This window comes from Rhagoletis zephyria, unplaced genomic scaffold, assembly GCF_001687245.7.
Source record: "Rhagoletis zephyria isolate East Lansing unplaced genomic scaffold, Rhagoletis_zephyria_1.1 Rzeph_scaffold_00188, whole genome shotgun sequence".
Classification (NCBI taxonomy): Eukaryota; Metazoa; Arthropoda; class Insecta; order Diptera; family Tephritidae; genus Rhagoletis; species Rhagoletis zephyria.
This window is the reverse complement of record NW_016157272.1, coordinates 133,298-152,647: the sequence shown is the minus strand read 5'-3', so window position 1 is coordinate 152,647 and position 19,350 is coordinate 133,298. Positions and strand designations below refer to the sequence as shown.

Below are 19,350 nucleotides of genomic sequence, written 5' to 3'. Positions count from 1 at the left end.
ACTTTAAGACATAATTTTAATTGCCCGCCGTCAGCTCACCGGCCATCAGCGCGATCAGTCAGCCAGTAAGTTCGCCCATCCGTTTGTCCGTCGGCCGGCTAAGTGACCACTGCTTCGAAATAGATCGCAATGAGGCAGACGGCGGCAGTGTAGTGGTCCGTTGGCCGGCCGGCGAAATAAATCACCAACGAAACAAGCTTACGTTTACTTGTTGCTGCTGCTGCCGCCTACTTTTGTCTCTCTGCTGCTGCCTTCTGTCTGTCGCTACTGACGCTGCCTTGTGATTTCTGCTGTCCGCTGCTGCTGCTGCTGCTACTCTCGCCATCGCCGGGCGCATTCACACGCGCTGTTTGGCATTGAATCATTTTTAAAAATAGCCACACCATCGCATTTGAACTTTTATTTATAATTATTTTCTGTTTAGTATAAAGTTTGTTGATAGTGCCAAGCGAATGAGTACAATTATCTATGCGTGATATTGTTTTGTTTTTTTGTTCTGTTTCGCGTATGTGTGGAGATTGTGCGGCACTGGCTATGTGCTGGCGAAAGTGGCAGGTATGCGCAACTTAAGGACAGCAGCAGGTTGGCGAAGATTGATAGCACGCTTGAGGACGCCGGTCAGATTTAATCGAACCTAGAGACTTCACAAGCGTAAATAAAATACATGCATATAGCAATCGGCAAGGAAATAGGATAACATAGAATGAATGGAAATGCGCTTCGCACAAAGAAATTGCATTGGTCTCGCACAAAATTAAGCAATTAAAGTTGCGGTATTCTCGTTGACGATAGTATAAAATTGGACTGAGGTGTTTACAGCTTATCAGCATCAACGCGAATGTGTGTAATGGGCCTCCAATGCTAGGGAAGGTGAAACGAAGAGCAAATATTGATAGCGATCAGTAGTGCTCCTCGAGTACGGTTAAAAATACTACACTTCGGTTTCAACCACTACAAGCTGGTGTTTTAACTGCAGTCGCTGAAAGGGCTTAAGTTTGAACTAGTTCAAAATGAAGAACACAGCCAATCTAATAGGTTATTTCCACCAAGCCTTAACTGCAGTTTATGCCGATCTCCCCCTGGTAAAATTCTTGGAACTTATCTGAGCTCTTAATTGCAGTGAATTTTAAAACGGAGTGAATTTTAAAATGACTCTGAACCCAGAAAAAATACGAATAATGTCTAGCGAACGAGAGAAAGAGTTAACACGAAGCACTCTTAAGGTTTTGGAATTTCGAAACAACGAAGACAATCTGTTTGCAAGGAATTGTCAGTAAGTTTTTTGTCAAAAACTTTGTTGGTTAGTAAAAATCACAAACTCTACGAGCCATGACACAATTCCAGCTAATTTATGCTCCAAGTACTTTTCTGAATTCACATTTACTCTTAGGTTAGGTTAGATTTAGGTGGCTACCTCTTGGTAAGCGGCTCACTTAGACTGTGGACGTTGGCCCGTTGTGATACCACTGCGAACGGTAACTGCTAAGTCTGAGTGCTGAGAACGAAGTTTCACAGGCGCCAATTGTTAGTCCCGGAGATCTCCTCTGGACTTGTCTGAAAGTATGAACCCAATTTCCTAAGCCGCAATCTAAACAAAGCTGAGCAGTCTAGTAGAAAATGATGATGATCACTCACTAAAATCGAAAGATCCGGATTTGCGAGCCTAAGGAGATCCCTAGACCAGTACACCCTCGGCTTCCTTCAACGTTCGCTAAGTTGACCTGAGGCCCATCTTTCCCAGATAAGTCCACAAGTAGTCAAGGGGACTCTCACCATCTCTCTTCTTGGGGATAGTTCCTCACGAGTGCCGCCTCTGCCCAGCCGCACAGTTTCCTGCGACATCATTGTGGCCTGGTACCTTAACAAGTCTGACAAAGTAATATTCCGACGCTATCGAAAGTAAATGAAGGCATTCGCCTACAAGCTTCGTGCGTACCGTAAGTGAGCACAGTACTCTGATTTGCCTCCCTTACCGCCATCCCGCTTAACAGCAGACAATCGACTGCTCCCTTAGTATCAGCAACCTCCGCTTGAAAAACACTACAATTATCTAGAAGCTTACATTTGAGGTTGATGGAGAGCTTCTAGGAAAACCCTACTCCACCGACCCTTCCGTTAAGTTTCGATCCGTCTGTTTAAAAGGTCACCGCTGCCCCCCCGTCTAACCACTGCCCTATCTCTGTTCACTCATTGAGGAAGATTTAGATGGTGCCAGGCTAGGCACGCAGTGATTCGTGTTACCCGAGATGAAATTGGAGCCCCCGAGAATGCTAGATTGTCCAGACCCCGAGTCCCTCAGGCAATTTAATTAATTAATAATTTAATTAATTTTTATTGTGTTTGCTTTTAAGTTTTATATTTAATTGTTTTAAAAATATATATACATATGTTCCTAAGTAAATATGTGTATATATATATGTATATCTTTTATTTTTTTTTTAGAAACTTATTTTATTTTTTATATGAGTGTATATACATATGTTTGTTTGTATATTTTTTTCATTTTCTAAATTAATTTTTCAGATATTGTTGTTTTATAAAGAAATGTTTATTTTTAATTTCATTTAATTTTCAGAAAATAATTATTCTATTTCAATAAATTTTTATTTTTTTTAAATCAAATTTTTTTTTTAGTTTTGGGTTTTATTGTTTTAATATTTACTTATTTTATTTAGTTTATAAAAAGTTATTTAATTTATTCGTTACTTTCTTTTTAAATCTAATTTTCTTTTAAATTTTAGATTACATATATTATTTTAGGAGAAACATATCTTTTTAATTTAAATTTTAGGAACTTATTTTAGTTTTATTTTTTACTTTTGTCCTTTGAAAGACTTTGGTGAGTTGAAAGACTGTTGCCAAAACTTCCCTTTAAAGCTCATTTGCACACTTCTGCGGCTCTTACTCTCAAGCCCTTGCTACTCCTCTGATTTTCTTCAAAGAGAAGTAGTATCCCCGCAGTTTAGTTGTTGCTTTTTTCGAAGAATTTTCGGAAGCTGGTAAATATTGGAAATTGGTTTATATCAACAGCTGCGAAATCAAGCATTAAATTAGTCGATAAACGCGTGCCTCATATTTGTAGCACTGAAACCAGTCGGCAATCCATTTTTTTTTTTGCAAGACTACGAAAGTACCAGCAATCGAAATTTGTTTCGACATTCAAGCTGTAACTAAACATGTCAAGTTTTCATGACAATACTCGTACATACATACATATAAACTTGTTTTATTTAATAACAGGTGCGTTCGCATTCCAATGCATCACAACTCGCATAGCATTGCATCTCTCACGTACGAGCACTTGCACTCGGTTGCACTACATATTTAATAGATGCCATCGCGCACTTGGCACGCGTTCAAGAATTTCAGTAATTCAATCAAATTGAATGGCAATTAATACAAATTCAAGTGAGCTACGGAAGATTTTTTCTTCTTCTTGCATTCATTGCAATTGACAGACGATTGAGGCGACTGAGTGGGGATAGGCAGCAGCTGTGAACAGTTTGACAGGTAGTAAGGAAAAAAATGCTGAAGGTGAGGCTGCAGAGGTGAAAAAAGTCAATCGATTTGAAGATGTGCTTACAAGCATACATACATAAGTGCGAATGTAGTATGTTTCTAAAANGAGTTTTCATGCAGAAACATAAAACTTAATTACATTGCTGATAATTTTAAAGCAAAATATATGAAATCCACAGCAACTTTGACTAGTAAAAAAGCGGTACAAAATTGTTTTCTTGGCGTTCATTGTGGCATACCTTTTGCGTTTGGCGCTTTGCTGGCAAAGTTATAAATGTCACGCAAAGCTACAAAGTTTTATCTGGCATCAGCTTAAGCGCTGCGACGCAGACGCTACTCGCGAGTAGCGTTTTGCCCATCATTGTTCTAAAATGTGATGCGCATTTCACCGATCGACAGATGCGCGCCACTCAATGTCCGAGTAGAAGAAGAAAAGGTGTTGAAAGGACAAGTGGTAACTACTTACTCGTGGATACGTATTGGTGTCTGTCCGTCTGTCAGTCATTTAAGCAGTCAACCAGTTACTCAGTCAATCTGCTGGTAGTGTGCTAGCGCTCGCCAAGCAATTGCTTGTCATCAAAATGCCTGCATAATCACATCAATCAAGCTGGTTTGCCGATTGTTTGCCACTCACTAAGAGTACCAACGAAACAGCCGATGCGGTGAGTGTAATCGAAACTGTGTACGCTGTCATTGAATTTATTGATGCACTCGCTGCATTTTGCGCTTTCGATCTGCTATAGGTGGAGGCCTGGCCTAGCGAAGCGCGTATTTTCGCTTTTCTTTTTTTTTCTTTGTTTGCCTTTATTTATCTATTAATCGTTTCGTTTGAATCTCAAATAGGTTGGCAGTCGAACACTCCTTCACTTGCCAAGCTGCTGCAGCTTTAAATACTTTTTTCGTTTTTTTTTTTGTGCTGCGCGGCAACATGTTGCTATTACTGTTGGCTTCACGCTGTGGGCAATCAATTGCAATCTACATTTTTATGCTAATTTATGCCTGCAAGGAATCATGCATGCCTGCAGCGACATATAAATACTAGTACTGGTATTGATTTTTTTCACTAGATTTATCTATTTACTCTTTATATTCTTATCCCCCTAACCCTCAACTCAAATGATTGCTTTTTTATTTGTCTATAATTCCTTTCACGCTATGTCGGCAATTATTCCACATAAACACAGCACTCTGATTTCCAATTGAAATTCCATTTTACTACAAGTACAATATTTTTTTTTGTTATTTTTTTTTCATTTTTCTATCACCACTTAACACCCAGCAACTTTTTTATTGCATTTGCCTACAATTGCTTTTTTGTTATATTTTGTTTCTATTTTTTTCTATTATCCCACTTTGCTTGGCACTCAAAGCGTACGTAAATGTCACAAGCGCTTAGCATTGACGTTTTTGTTTGTTTTGTGTTTGTCGAATGGGAGGGTCGCGCGATGTGCCTTCGTTACAATTGCCTGCCACATTTCATTGCATTTCATTACCGCTGCGGCGGCATAAGCGAGCCTTTAATAAAATCTAATGAATTGAATATGCACATTGGAGTGCAAACAAACATAGATAAAGGGTGTTGCAAATACAAATTACTTGTGAAAAATAAAATATGACTAGCACAAATTTCCTATTATCGATTTCTGCGCATTTCAAAAGTTAAGCGCGTCAAACAAATTTTAACTGATATTTATTTAGGGTGGCAACGCTTTTCCAACCTTACTTTAAAAAAAGCTTTTTTAATACCGTTCTTTAGTACGATTGCGTAGTGTAATCCTTAACGCATTTAAGTTTATAATTCGTTTGAGTTTACGTCTAGGTGGCAACCCTTTACACAAATATTTTTAGTTATTTTTTTTCTCTCTGCTTCATTTCCATATTCCAATACTTACGATGATACACTAATTAAAAAGTCTTAATTTTTCATGGTGGCAACTCTATATATAACATCCCTATTAAAATGTTTTCAAAAATTTCGCATTCCTGCGAGCGATATTCAAATATTTTTGATACTTATTTTAGCAAATAAAAAATAAAATAGATGGCAACTCCCTGAAATCCCTTCACTATTTATAAAAATATTTCTTAATTAAAACGTTCATAAATTTTCTTTTCGTTTGACCCATTTTAAAATATTTTAGATAAGAAGTTTATTTGATATGTTTTAAATATTTTTCTAGATGGCAACGTTGTTTATTTAATCATAATTATTCATATTTAGTTAATCATATATAAATAATAATAATAGGTAGGTGGAAAGAACTCTCACTTAGCCTTGGGTTTCGTCTGCTAGATCTCTGTAGCGTTTTTTAAGCTGAACGGTAACTTTTAGCCACTTAAAACTTGCACATTATCAGACTAAAATTAAAAGGGCTAAAAAACTGTGTACTCAAAAAAGTTCTTACACTTCCGAGAAAAAAGTTTGAAATTTAGGTGGAAATTTGTTGCACTTTTTTGTAGCTTTCTACAAATTATTAAGCTTGGGTTTGTATCGGGTTTGTCTGAGAATGAACTATATTTTAATTGAAAATTCTTAAAAATAAATAAATAAACATAAGTGGCACACAATATCACTTTGAAATGGCGTGCTATAGATATGACCGATACTGTACATACATACATACCCAAACGAGTATGGTCGCTTTCGTATATGCATATAGTAAATCCACAGATGCAATAGCGGCGACAATTCACACTAAATAATAGAAACTTTTATCGCCAACAGCAATGCGCCAACCTTAAGAGCCGCTATAAACCACTTTGTATGACCGCAATAATTCCTATAAACATTACGCTGCAGCCACCTTCGAACTGCGCTGGCAATCATCTCACAAAATCGTTATAATTTCTAAATCGACTACTTCTATTTTTCGCTTTTCTTGTTTCACCGCTACGCTTGATTGCTTTTTTATGCGGGCCGCCGGTCGATCGCGTGGCATTCATTTAATGAATTTATTGAATTGCGCCACTGTATGTCGCTATTTTTCGCCCGCAGCATGCGGCGTTGACTTATGAAGTTCCACGGCTGCATTCCATTTCATTTAAAGTGGACGTTAAATCAGCAAATAGCATTCAAATCAACTGGAAAAATATTCAATTAATGCGTTTTGTTATAGGCATGTAGAATAATTGTTGTTGTTTATTTATTTCAGCAAATGCATTATTGCGGGAAAATACATAACTTGTTTTAGAATTTTTGTTTGGCATGTGGAAGTACTTGGACTTCCAGTCCCCCAAGTAAGGTTAAGCTCACAGTTGCAGTTACTAGAGAGTAAATTTGATAGGACAAATCGATGAAATCTCTCTAAATCAGCCTTGCACTTCCTAATGGAGTTTTGCCGGCGCTGCTCTAAATCATGCACCTTAAGAAAAATATTCAATTCAAGCAGACTCTAAGCTAAAGCAATGAGAAAAATGCCCAGTCAAAGAAAACTTATTCAAAATCGTAATTGCACTTTAAGAATTCTTTTGCGTAAAAATATAAATAACTCACGCTGTAATTACCAACGAAGTGAATGAAATATGCAAACAAAAGCGGCAGGTAGCAGGTAGACTGTGGCTAATTTTCCAATTTTTTTTTTTTTTTTGTTAATTCTAGGCGAGTGAAATACTGTACATAACTACATACAATTATTTAAAAAATAATTGTGATTTTTTTTCAGTTTTAATTTAGCTTGCAACTTTTGCATGCCAACTTAAATTACGAGCCTCCGCTGCACACACGTAAATAAAAAAAAATATAAGAAACAAAAATGCAGCAAAAATATTTTCACATGCCAACTGTTAATCCGGCACAACGGTTGGACCAGGTTGTTGCCGAATTAATTCCAATGAAAAGAAATGAACAAGAGTTTGTATTAGAATTCAACTTTGTATAAATGTTTATTCATATATATAAATTGGTGACAATATATGCATAGATGTGTTTCTATAGATTACCTTTGATTTGACTCAGGAACACAATGGCTGGAAACGTCCTCTTGGATTCACTCTCGGAAAACAAGTAAGTGACCGGTTTAAATTTATTCTTACTGTAGCCTGTCGAACTGTATATTTACCGAAGGGACATTTTAGCATAAGTAACATAGTGGTAAACAGTTCGACAGTTGACATAATAATGAAGCTATGTTAAGCATTAGGGTGGGTCGAAAATGCTGCGACAAATTTAGGCCGTTGGCCTAAACACCAACCTTGAAATTCCAATGCAACAACGCATACCAAAAATAAAATGAAAATATTTAGCAACCACCACAGCCGTGCAATGCACTTGGTGATCTGGCAAAAAAGCAACAACTAACTACCAGCCAAAATCCACTTAATTTGTGCACACACATTGCAAGTGGCTGACAACGCGGCGATGGCGACAATTTGTTGCCACTGACGCAGAGCGAAGCTGAAGCAAAAAAAAAAAATAAAATAAATGAATTAATGTAGATAGATAGTAAGAAATTATGTACATATGCAAAATGTTATCAAATATTTAGAAGCTGGCAAAAAATTTCGCCAAAACTAAAGAAATAAATTGTGAATGGCAGCTAATAAAATAAACCATTGCAAAAATAGCAATGTTATCTCGTGCTGATTATTATTTTCGAAAACAATTCGTATGGCTGTCAAAGCGCGGCTTCATTGATGTTACTCGCTTTGAACTCAGCTGTCTCTCATCACTTTCGCTGTTATCAATTTGGCGTGCTGGTGTCACTGTGATTGACGTGCTCAGTGTCAAAGATCAATTAATATATATACATATGTACATTTTTTTTTATTTGTTGTAATTTTTGTGGAATTGCTTCCTGATTTCTTTTCGTGTAGCGCTTTCAACCTTAATTTTTTGGTGAACTTATATTTCAGAGCGAAAGTAAATAGTCGGGACTGTTATCAATTCGTCGCGCTGATTGAGTTCTTTATTAATTGTATAAGTGAATACAACAGAAAGTCCTGCGCTATACGGTGTAACTTATAGCGTATTGCTTTTGTTATAGCACTTTATCAATTTAAAAAGCTATATTTGATTTCATTTGGAGATAAGAATACACAAATTTCCAATTCCGGTTGAAATCACAGAGACCAGACTAAGCAAATGACATCATTTATTTAATTTCCAGGAATGATCGACCACGTGGGCGTAGCTTATTTAGTATAGAGACGGCCAGTTAAGTGAGAGATTCTGGAGGATTTGAACTGCATACTCTGAATTAAACGTTTACAATGTTTATGAATTTGCAATCTTTGAAACATTTATTTATATACTAGTGAACCCACATGGCGTTAAAACGCCCAAAATTGAATTTAAAAAACTTAAAAAAATATACCAAATGTTAGTCAGAGTTATGAGAGATACGAGTGCCATATTTCATCAAAACCATGCAGCCGTTTCTGGGTGAAGAGCAGTCTCGCATAGCTAATATTCATTTATATTCATCTAATTTCAAATCACCATTACTTATGAAAAAATTTATTAATAAAAAAAAAAATTATTCATATATCTACAACAGAGCTGTGTAATGATTGAATCAATTGAGTGTGCATTCTCATTTTTTTCGTTTAAAAAATGTGATTGTTTGATTTAAAAAATTTAACAACCACTCTTGAGATTGGTTACAAATTGCAAACACAAAATATGTAGTGTGTTATGGAATGGTTGATACCCATTCACATAGAGAATGTGAATGCAAAAAAAAAACTCAATCATGTATGANGCCGGTTTGAATTTTTACAATTGAGCAATTGTCAAAAATCTTCCTTTTTATCAAAAAGTTATTTACCAGGGTGTCTTTGAACTAATGATTGGTACTGAGTTAAAGAATGCACACACATAAAAGATTGCAGCCTTTTCAATACTCATTCAGTGTTAAACCTTTTTTTGATTGGGCATTGGTTTTTTCAATCTTGCTATGAATATGTTGATGTGTGAATTCATAACTGCTTTGAGAGAATGGAAAATTCAAAAATTTTAAACCTCAATCGTAAGCGAAGAATAAGTAATGAAAACTGGATAGAAAAAAATTGTTGATTTAAAATTGAAAATGATTTCACACTTACACAGCTCTGATCTACAAGCTAAAGTCTCAAATTTGACCTCTTATTTTTGAAATTCCTTTTCAAAAGTATTCTCAAACTAAAATCTTCTTAAATGTCTTTCGTCTGACATTGTGATACACATGTAATCCAATAAGCTGATGAACTCACTCGAATTTGGTTGTTCGAACAAATGGCAACCCTCCTAAATAAACGTCAGGAATAAATTCCATTTCGATTTATACCCATCTTTTAATAATTCAACTTACTGAATAGTTTCAATGTAACTTTTTAAACACGTGGCAACTCTCTTCATAATTCGAAATGTTCAAACTAGTTAATAATTTATAACATTCTTTCGTATGACTACGGTATTTTCATATTTCATATACTTTTTGAACAGGTGGCAGCCCTCTTCGAAAGTATTTTCAAGCTTAATCATTGTTAACTCTCATTCACCATACACTGCGATTAATATTTTAATTAACTGATTAATTTTAATTTTCAAACATATGGCAAGCCCGCTCAATACAGTTCAGAAATAAAAAATTTTAAAACCCCTTTGGTTGATACCCGTATTTTAATAATTCATTTAACTTAAAAAATAATTTGAATCTAACTTTTTGAACAGGTGGTAACCCTCTTCCAACACCTCAAAATTTTTTTTTATATTGTAATACTCCTTCGTTTGACATCCATATTTTGATATTTCGTGTAACTTGTGTATAAGTAAGCTGAATTCCACATTTCAAGCATTTCTGAAACCCCTTTGTTTTGGCACCCACATGGTGATACATATTTCTCTTACCTAATATGATTTTTAAACAGGTGGCAACCTTCCTATAGTTCAGCTAAGAAACAAAGCTTTTAAAAACCATTTCGATTGATACCCAGTTTGTAATAATTGATATATTTTTTTTAATAATTAGAATATAATTTTTTAAAAGGTGGCAACTATTTTCAAATAGTAAAACCTTATTGCACATCTACAGTCCAAAGCCACCTCATTTTGGAAAATCCAACGAACGGTGCGGATTTGATGGCATTGATTATTAATAATTTGAATTTAATTTTTCAACAGGTGGCACTTCTTTTCGAAAAACTAAAACCGGTGTGCACATCTACAGACTAAGCGCTTTAATTTAACATCTCATTTTCCGATACTGTATGTATTAGGGCCGACCTTAAAAGGCCCAATATCACAAAGCTCCCTTTTATTTTGTTCTACGTAAAAGCTAGACATCAACGTTAACTTCAAAATTAAAAATACGAAATTTAAGGGTTTTAAAAATTAAATTTTTTTTATACAAAAATACGACAAAATTTTTACTTTGATCAAATATAACTCAGCGAGTTTCTGAATTCAAATGAATAGGTTTCAATTATATCTCAAATTCAGAATTCTGGTAAAAAATTTGCGGAGTTTTTCAATTTAAATTTTTCAAACCCGAGTAGCGACCCCCAAAATTTTTGAAAAATTTTGATATTTTCGTGGAAGTTTTTATTTTGTAGATGGAATAAAATTAAATAATGCCGGAAGGACGACCCTAGTATGAATATAAGTATAAAAACGCGAAGTGAAAACCGCTTACGTAGGCAAGTGTTACGTACAGTTAATAATCGGGGGGATATTATTTTCAAGTACTTTCTACAAATTAATATGTCTTAAACAATAGTCTTCCAAAATAAAGCCTCGCTATACTTCAGATCTCATTTCATTATTAAATTCTTAGTTTTTCCAATCGCAATAACTTATGCTTTCTTGTTTTTCTTCATTTGCAGCCACATCGTCTACAGCATAAAAATTTGCATACAAAAAAAAAATTACAACAAAAAATCAATGGGAAAAATATTTAAAATATTCCCTGTGTGTTTCCATGCGCGAATTAAATCAATAAGTGATTGCCAAATAAGCTCTCAATTGTGAAAAAATAATATAAAATAAATTTTATTGCCGACGCGTTTGCTTTAATTTATTTATTAGCAAATAAGTAAAAAGAATAATAAGAGAAGAAGAAGAAGAGGAAAAGTAATAAAAAAATTTCCAGCGCACTAAGGCAAACAAAACCTCGACCGAGCAAACAAAAACTGGCAAAGTAATCAAACAAAAATCAACAAACCTAACAATAAATGAATGTCTGTATGGAAGATACAAGTGAAAAAGATCAGCAAAAGCAAATCACACAAGCGCCAGAGGTCATATCAATTGCCGTTTGATTTACTCGCTTTGCGAAATTTCGCAAAAATTCAATAAAGAGAAAATAAATATTATTGCATGATCGAGTTTTGGTGCTTCGGAGAAGTGGAACGCTAAATAGAAAGTGTTTGAGTGTTTGCGTGCAAAGAAATTTCCTAAACAAATAAAGAAGTCATTATTTCATGTGGAGAGGAAAGAGGAAAGTGAATTTTTAAAAAATATTTGAAATTAATTTGGATATTTTTGGTGATTTGGGAAACTTTAGACAACTCGCCAACATACATACATACATACATACATATTTGCGTATGCGATTTTAATAGCGTATTCTAATTGAAGAAAGCTGTGGTAATATTTTCTTAATAGAAATGGCAGCCCCTAAAGATGCTCATACAATTTTCTGGTTGCTGTTGGCACTCTTGGTGGCGGAAGTCAAATGCAGCGATTCAGCACGTAAGTAGATGATTATTTACATATATACATATTTATAAAAAGAAGATTAAAAATGATTTAACATATTTTCGTAATTTTTCAAAGGTCATTGACTTATTTAATTTAAAATTATATCCGTTAATATAGTTTGTTTACTAAATAAATTAAGAAATTTAAGCGTTTATTCGTAGAGCGGTGGACCTTACATAAATCCTCAAAGACCAAACAAATTGTGTTCACTACTAAGTAGAAAAAACAACTCCGAACCACAATACTTTTCCTTTGAAATTTGGTGTCAAACATTTAGCGGTCATTATGGTTCCAAGTTAAACTGGAAGAATACTAAAAATAAATGGATTAGGCCCATTCCATCTCAAATCACCCAGGCCGGTGGAAAGTGAATATAAGTTTGCGATAAAACGTACAAGGATTGTTCCTTAAGCAATTTAAGAAGACACGTATTTTTTCTTTTTGCTCAGAAATTCAAAAATTTCGAATAATAAATTTTATTCTTTTTGAGTACGAACGCTTCTTTTTTCCTCTCTAAATAGCAACTTTTGATGAAATCGCTTATAACTGCCGCAAAAAAGCAAGGATTTTAACGATTTCTTTTTTCAAATTGCAGACATTGATCTACTGAATCCATCTAGTGAACTAAAGAACAGTTATTGTTTATTAATATTTAATTATTGTTTATTGTTTATAAACAAAAATTTTGTTTTTTTGAAATTGGTTTTTTTTTTAATTTCCCCCTTTTTTCTCTCAAACTTTTTTGTCTATTAGGGAATAGTATAAACTATCTTCAGTACGAGTAGCAAAATGCTGAAATTCGTCGTTTTCGAGTTATGATTTTTTTTCTGAAAATGCACTTATATGATGCTAGCAGATTCTCGTGCCAGTAGAGGGCAAAAAAATTGTTGCCCATTATGATAAAGTTTCCTTGCTGGAAATAATTTGAGGTTGTCCGATCAGAGCCAACAGTTTTTCCCAATTGCGCCCTAATTTTGGCCTAATTTGAGGATCTGAGATCTAAATTTAGTTTACAGGGAACAAATTTCACTCGTATTAAATGCAAGTTTCCTCCTCAATCCAGGATTCGAGTAGCGGCATGGCTATTACGAAATTTGAATTAATTTTTACTAGCTGGCTAAACAAATTTCGCTGCAGTATTAAGATTAGCAGTTTTGTGAAAAAAATTAAAAATATAAATATGTAAAATCAAATGGGGAAAGATAACAAGCTGCATGTGCATATTTTGATTTTTGTTTTCTACTTTAAAATGTCAAAAGAGTAAACCAAATTTTACATTAAAGATAAAATTGTAAATTGTAGTGCTTATCATAAATTAAAGACACCCACATATTGACAAGATTTAACTATTTTTTCGTTTTGATTACGTGTTTATAAAAATTTTGTTTTTGCTTTAACACAAACCTTAAAAATTTTCAACCTTCGCGGAATATTTAAAGAAGATGAAACATTTTCGAAAAAATTGCGAACTATTTAATTGGATTTCATAGAAATATTTTGAGTATGCAGTTTTGTAGTCCATTACATTTTAGTTTAAAAAAGTGCAGGTAATTTGGACTTATCGTTAATTTTTTGCATCTTATTTTTGTTGAAGGCGTTCCTCATTTCCTCCATATACTCCATATAAAAAATCGTCGAACATACTACATACACACAAAAAAAAAAATGCCAAAAATCTGCGGCAAGTCCGAGGTATTTTAAACTGCCACTTTATTGTATTAAAATTGAATAGGCAAAAAAAAACTGCGTACCTACTCAAAATTTTTTTTTTACGAAAGTTTGTTGATTTTTTTTTTTTAATTTGCACAAACATTGGAAATTGGATTCATACGGGTTTGATTGAAAAATAAACTGTACGTTTACAAAAAAAAAATAATAAAATTAAAAATTAATAAAATAAACAAATTTTCTTTTATCAAAGGGAAAAATTAGTATACATACATAAATAGATACTTTAAATTCACCACTCGCCTTTTGATAAAATCTTTAGCCTTACAAAATCTTATAAGTTCGTTTTATGTGCGCCGTTTTTCGAACACTCATAAAATATATTTTAATAACTAATAAGCTGACAGATGAACGTTTGTTATGGCCCTCCATATATCACACTCATAAACTTGCTCAAGTATCCACTTATTCCCATCCTCATCCAGCCATACAACCGTACAGCTTATACAAATTAATGCACGCGGCTGTGACATCTTCCAAAAAGCAAAAAAATAAAAAATATGTCGCGTGGGCGCCTGCTGCTGCAGTGGCTGTACTCGGTTGCCAGTTGCCGGTCACACTTGGCGTCCGCTTGCGAACACTTGCCAGCGACAGTGTCAAGCCTTTTAAGCGAGGCGATTAAAGCAAGACAAGTATTGAAGTGAAAATATTAAATATACAAAAAAAAAAAACGATGCAAAATAAAATAAAGATAAAAAATCGGAATGAAAAGAAAAAGCAATGCAACAAATATTGCTACAGTTTCGAAGCTCTTAAGTGCCACGCATTAATTGAAAATTTTTGCTTTAAGCTGTCGTAAAACATATGAAAATCGCTTAATTATTTGCTATAATTCAGTTTCAGCGAGTTATTTATTTATGTTTGTTTTGTTAAAGAAAAAATGTTTTTGAATGTTTCGAAATTATTTCTAATGTTAAATTAGTTTGTTTGCAGCTGTTTAAGGCATACATTTTTACTTGCTAAAGAAAAAAAATTTAAAATAATACTTTTTAAGAAATAATAGAAAGTGTATCTAATCGAAACAAATGCAAATATTTCACTAAACAGTATAAATATTTTTCACCTAATTAATTTCATTGAAGCAGCCAAAATATTTCCCACATAAACACAAAGTATTTGCAAATGCAAATCGAATAGCAGAAAAAATTCCACAAATGCGGGAATTAGAGCAAATTTTTATGATTTCCACTTCCGCTCCAGCTAAAACCGTAAGCAGCTTACCAAAATAATAATACTCAAGAACTGGAAAAAACGGCAAAAAAAAATAGTTTAAGAACACTTGAAAAATTAGCAAATACCAAAAACCGCAATTAAAAAAAAAATTTCACAATGCGAAACTCTGTGCGAAAAAAAAAAATTTCAAACGAAAAAATTACTGCAATGTGTTTACCGAAAATGCGAAAGCGCTAGAAAGAAAACAAAAACAAACGCAATTTGGTAACAAAAATGCATGGTTTTGTTGGTATGCCGCTGGCAGAGGCCGCCAGTGCCGCTGGTGTTTCGCAAGCTGTGGCGTCATGAAGTGGCGCGCTGACCTGGGGCTGGCGGCGACACGCTACGAGTCATAGAGCTGCTGACTATTGGCTACTAGCTGGCTACTGCAGCAGTGTAATGAAAAATGGTGGCCGAATGGCTGGGTGACGTTGGGCAAGTGAGCCGCTGCTTGTGGCGTCATAATTGCGTGCCAGCCATTTGAAGTGGCCAGTGGCACTCACGGAGGCATAAATATGCACACACACTAAAAAAAGTGAACTTAATTTATTTAAAACTGTGTGCTTTTTGATCAATTAATGTGCTGCTTCTACACATTACATTTTGTTGCTATTTGTTGGTGTTCCAGTAATGCGTTTTTTTTTTTTTTGGTAACACTCAAGCGTGTTTTTTTTTTTGGAGAAATGCTGCAATAATTATTTTCGTTTTTGCTACAGTTCACTTGAAATGGCAATGGAAAATTAATGACGTTTTTTGTTGGGAATTTGAAAAATTTCATGTAATTTTTCTTAACAAAACATTCGAAAAATTCGTTGGCTTCGTACTTGAGTTTTTATTGCAATTTTTAATGTTACTTTGTACAAAAATTACTTGCGACCGTTTTTTGAACAAAATTTCTGTTTAAAAGGCAAATATATAAATTTTAAAATCTAATTGAGAAAACAGCGCTAAATATGTATATCAAACATTTTTTTCGTTTACTTTTTTACTCTATATGAGCTATCTTCTCCTTGTCTCTTTCTACCAAACTTAAAGCGAATTGCGAGTTATTGGTTGAATGCTCGTACAGAAGTAAGCATAATTTTTTCTCATAAAACCAGATTTTCCTATGAAACCGCCTAGTCGAATAAAGTTCCTATATACTTAGAAAAATATCTGGAATAATGGATGCTGAATTTTCCAGCTGTACGCCCGGAAATCCCTTCCCTGCTCAGCCAAGCATTGAAATTGCCAATCACGATTTTATCTACGGCGGGAATACTCACGCTGCGACCTAAGAAGATCTATTTTGCTAAAGTCGAATTGTAATCACTCAAACTTTAGGCTATTTAAGAAGTTAGCACTTTGGAGGGTACCATGTTCCAAATTTTGGATGGAGAAGACAATCGTTTCCTACGATGCCTGCTATTCATGATACGATTATGATTAACCCATATAGAATATGCTCTGGGGTTTCCTCCACCAGCCCATAAAACCTGCAGTCCGTACCGTAATAATATACAACATATGGATGTATATACACAGAAACACAAAATTCCTAAAATTAAGGCTTATAGCCATCTGCCAGCCGAAAATCATTCAATTAACCTGTAAATTACTGTTAAATTTGAAATAAAAAAAAATCACTATCAATTTTATTTATATGCAAAAACTATCTACTCTATATTCCATAATTTTTTTCTACCCAAAAAAATCGGGTCAATCAACTCAATTTGGATGAGGCAGACGACGAGAAATTCCTCGTTGCAGCTTGCTTATCTTTAAATTGTATAAATGTACTGCGCCGAATTTGGAAACAAACAAAATACGAATTGAGAACACTTCCACTTGATTTGATATTTTGCAATTTCAAGCGATCTCATTTCATAGTTGCCATAACATCTGCGCTTGCATGACATACATTCGCACATACTTACATAACGCATAGGTACTCATACCTTAAACTGCCTTGCCTTTTTTACTTCAACTCGTCGTATTTTTTCTTATATCTGTTTTTGATAATGTTTTTTCTTATTTTGATATTATTTTTTTTTGAAATCAAATTAATTTGACCCAGAAATATGTTCATGCGTGCAATATAACACACCCAGTTTGATTTCTCCCCGCCTGGAGCACACTGGTCAGGCCTTCGACAATTATCTGAATTCGCAGTGACTCGATCAAACAACACAAAATAATCAATCGATCGATCAGCGCACAATGTATACAATTGACTATCGAAGGCATCTGTACTTTTACAAGTACATTTCGCAATTAATGCGTATGTTAAGTAGGTACATATGTATGTATGTATATGCATGTAAGTATACTCGCAATGGAAGGTAAGAAAGAAACTATTTAAATAAGCACATCTGATCGATTTCGTTCGTGTTTACGCATGTTGCATAAAGTGTTTACAATATTGCTCATGAAGTCAGCTCTTGAAGTGTCTAAATGTGGTAAAAGGAAATGAGTCAGTACTTAGGTGGCTGGAGGTTCTTCGTATATACATATATTAAATATTGTGTCATGATTTTGTAAACACTGCAACATGCAAACATGGTGAAGACCTTTATGTAGGTCATGGCCAGAAAGGCGATATATAAAAAACTGTTGCTTGAAATAGGGCCACCTGCAAATTTCCGACTAAATAAATACAACAATTGCATACACAAATTTTCAATGCGGAAAATTTGTATTAAAAAGTTTTCATTTTATCTGTTTTTCATTTGGACAGTTTATGTAAACAGAATTATCAGAAACTTGTGTCAGCGGGTTTTTTCCTAAGATCTGCCCGGTCAAGCCATCTGCTTGGGAGATCGATGGAAGTAGGTGAAAAGCTAGGAATTCACCACTGCTCTACTGTTTCGTTTCTGCACTTTTCTGTAGATAATTCCGAAAATACCATTGCTGTAATTCGGACCAGGCATGTCTCAAGATACCACCTAAATTTTAGTACAATTCACCGACAAGGCTTAAATACTTAGAGCAGAAGCAATTTATTTTAACGGTATTATTTCAGTCATTATTAGCGGTGGCCGAATGCTAAGAAAAAACTCGGCAAAAATCATTTTGAAGCTGCTCCTATTATTCAGGATTTTTTCTAATGCGCTTTGAAATTTCGAAGAGATTATTAATTCAAATAATTAAATAAAAAACTCAGTGCTTTGTAGAATAACAACGTGGGTATCAAATAAAAGAGCAAATTCTGTAGAAAATATAAAATATTGTGGTGCATAAGTACGCATAGGTATTGAAAATGTGCTTTTAAAATTTTATCCTTGAATATCCTTGAAAATTTACAATATTTATTTTTGAAAAAATTATATGTTTAGGACTAATATACACAAGTTTTCCTTCAAACTTTATTAGCTTTAAAAAAAAATTGTATTAAAAGGGCATTTCTAATAGATACCGATTCGTCCTTTTTGAACCAAAAGCTTTATTTTTTTTAATTCTACAGAATTTTCTCTTTCATTTGATACCCATATTTTTATTCTACATTGTACTGAATTTTTTTAAAATAACTTTTTGAATTATTAATCTCTTTGAAATTTTAAATTCCTTAAAAAAATCCTGCCGTGGGAGTGAAAAACTAAAAACGCTGCTTCATTTTTATTCGGGCCATAGCCTCGTAAGTAAATGAACTGTTTCGTTTGTTTTGAAACTTTTTGGTTTTTCGTCCCACCTAATCTGATCTTAATTACTTCGCAGGTTAGCATATCTCTCAGTCACGGGGTTCTTAGAACTTGCCCAACGGCGAATTTGGAGACGCACCTAACTGAAACGGTATTCATGATACCTTTTGATCACGTTCTCCAGAGCGCTACATCGGAAAATAACTGACAGTCAGCTAACGTAAAAGAATAACTATCCATCAAGAAGTGCGACAAAGTACAGGGCAGCCATAGCTGAATTAAATGCTGCCACAAATTAATACTTGTATTGGTCAGGGGCACAGTACAGTCATTGGCAACGGGGAGACATACAGGCTCACCAAAGAAGGTGCTTTTTCGGCAGCCGCACAAATCAAATAACTGCCAATTCCACTACAGGTACACTGAGGGAAAAAAATATTAAAATCAAATAGAAACGTAATTGATCTTATTATAAACGTCAACGAAAGTACTGTATATTGGTAAATATTCAATTCAATTACGCGCATTTTAAAATGACCGCGTTCGTACTGAAAAAGCATCCGTGAAGTGAATAATCAAGAGAAAAACTAAAAAAAA

General features: G+C 34.2%; 1 protein-coding gene across 4 annotated transcripts in view; it reads left to right on the top strand.

Moving 5' to 3' along the window:
- Positions 1–19,350, top strand: part of LOC108357992 (uncharacterized) — a 171,219-nt gene that overhangs the window by 65,099 nt on the left and 86,770 nt on the right. For all 4 annotated transcript variants that reach the window (XM_017609100.1, XM_017609097.1, XM_017609098.1 and 1 more), the window contains one exon: positions 11,320–12,187. In XM_017609100.1, the coding sequence (XP_017464589.1) occupies positions 12,103–12,187 (85 nt within the window). In that variant the 5' untranslated portion in view covers positions 11,320–12,102. The remainder of the gene's footprint in view (positions 1–11,319; positions 12,188–19,350) is intronic.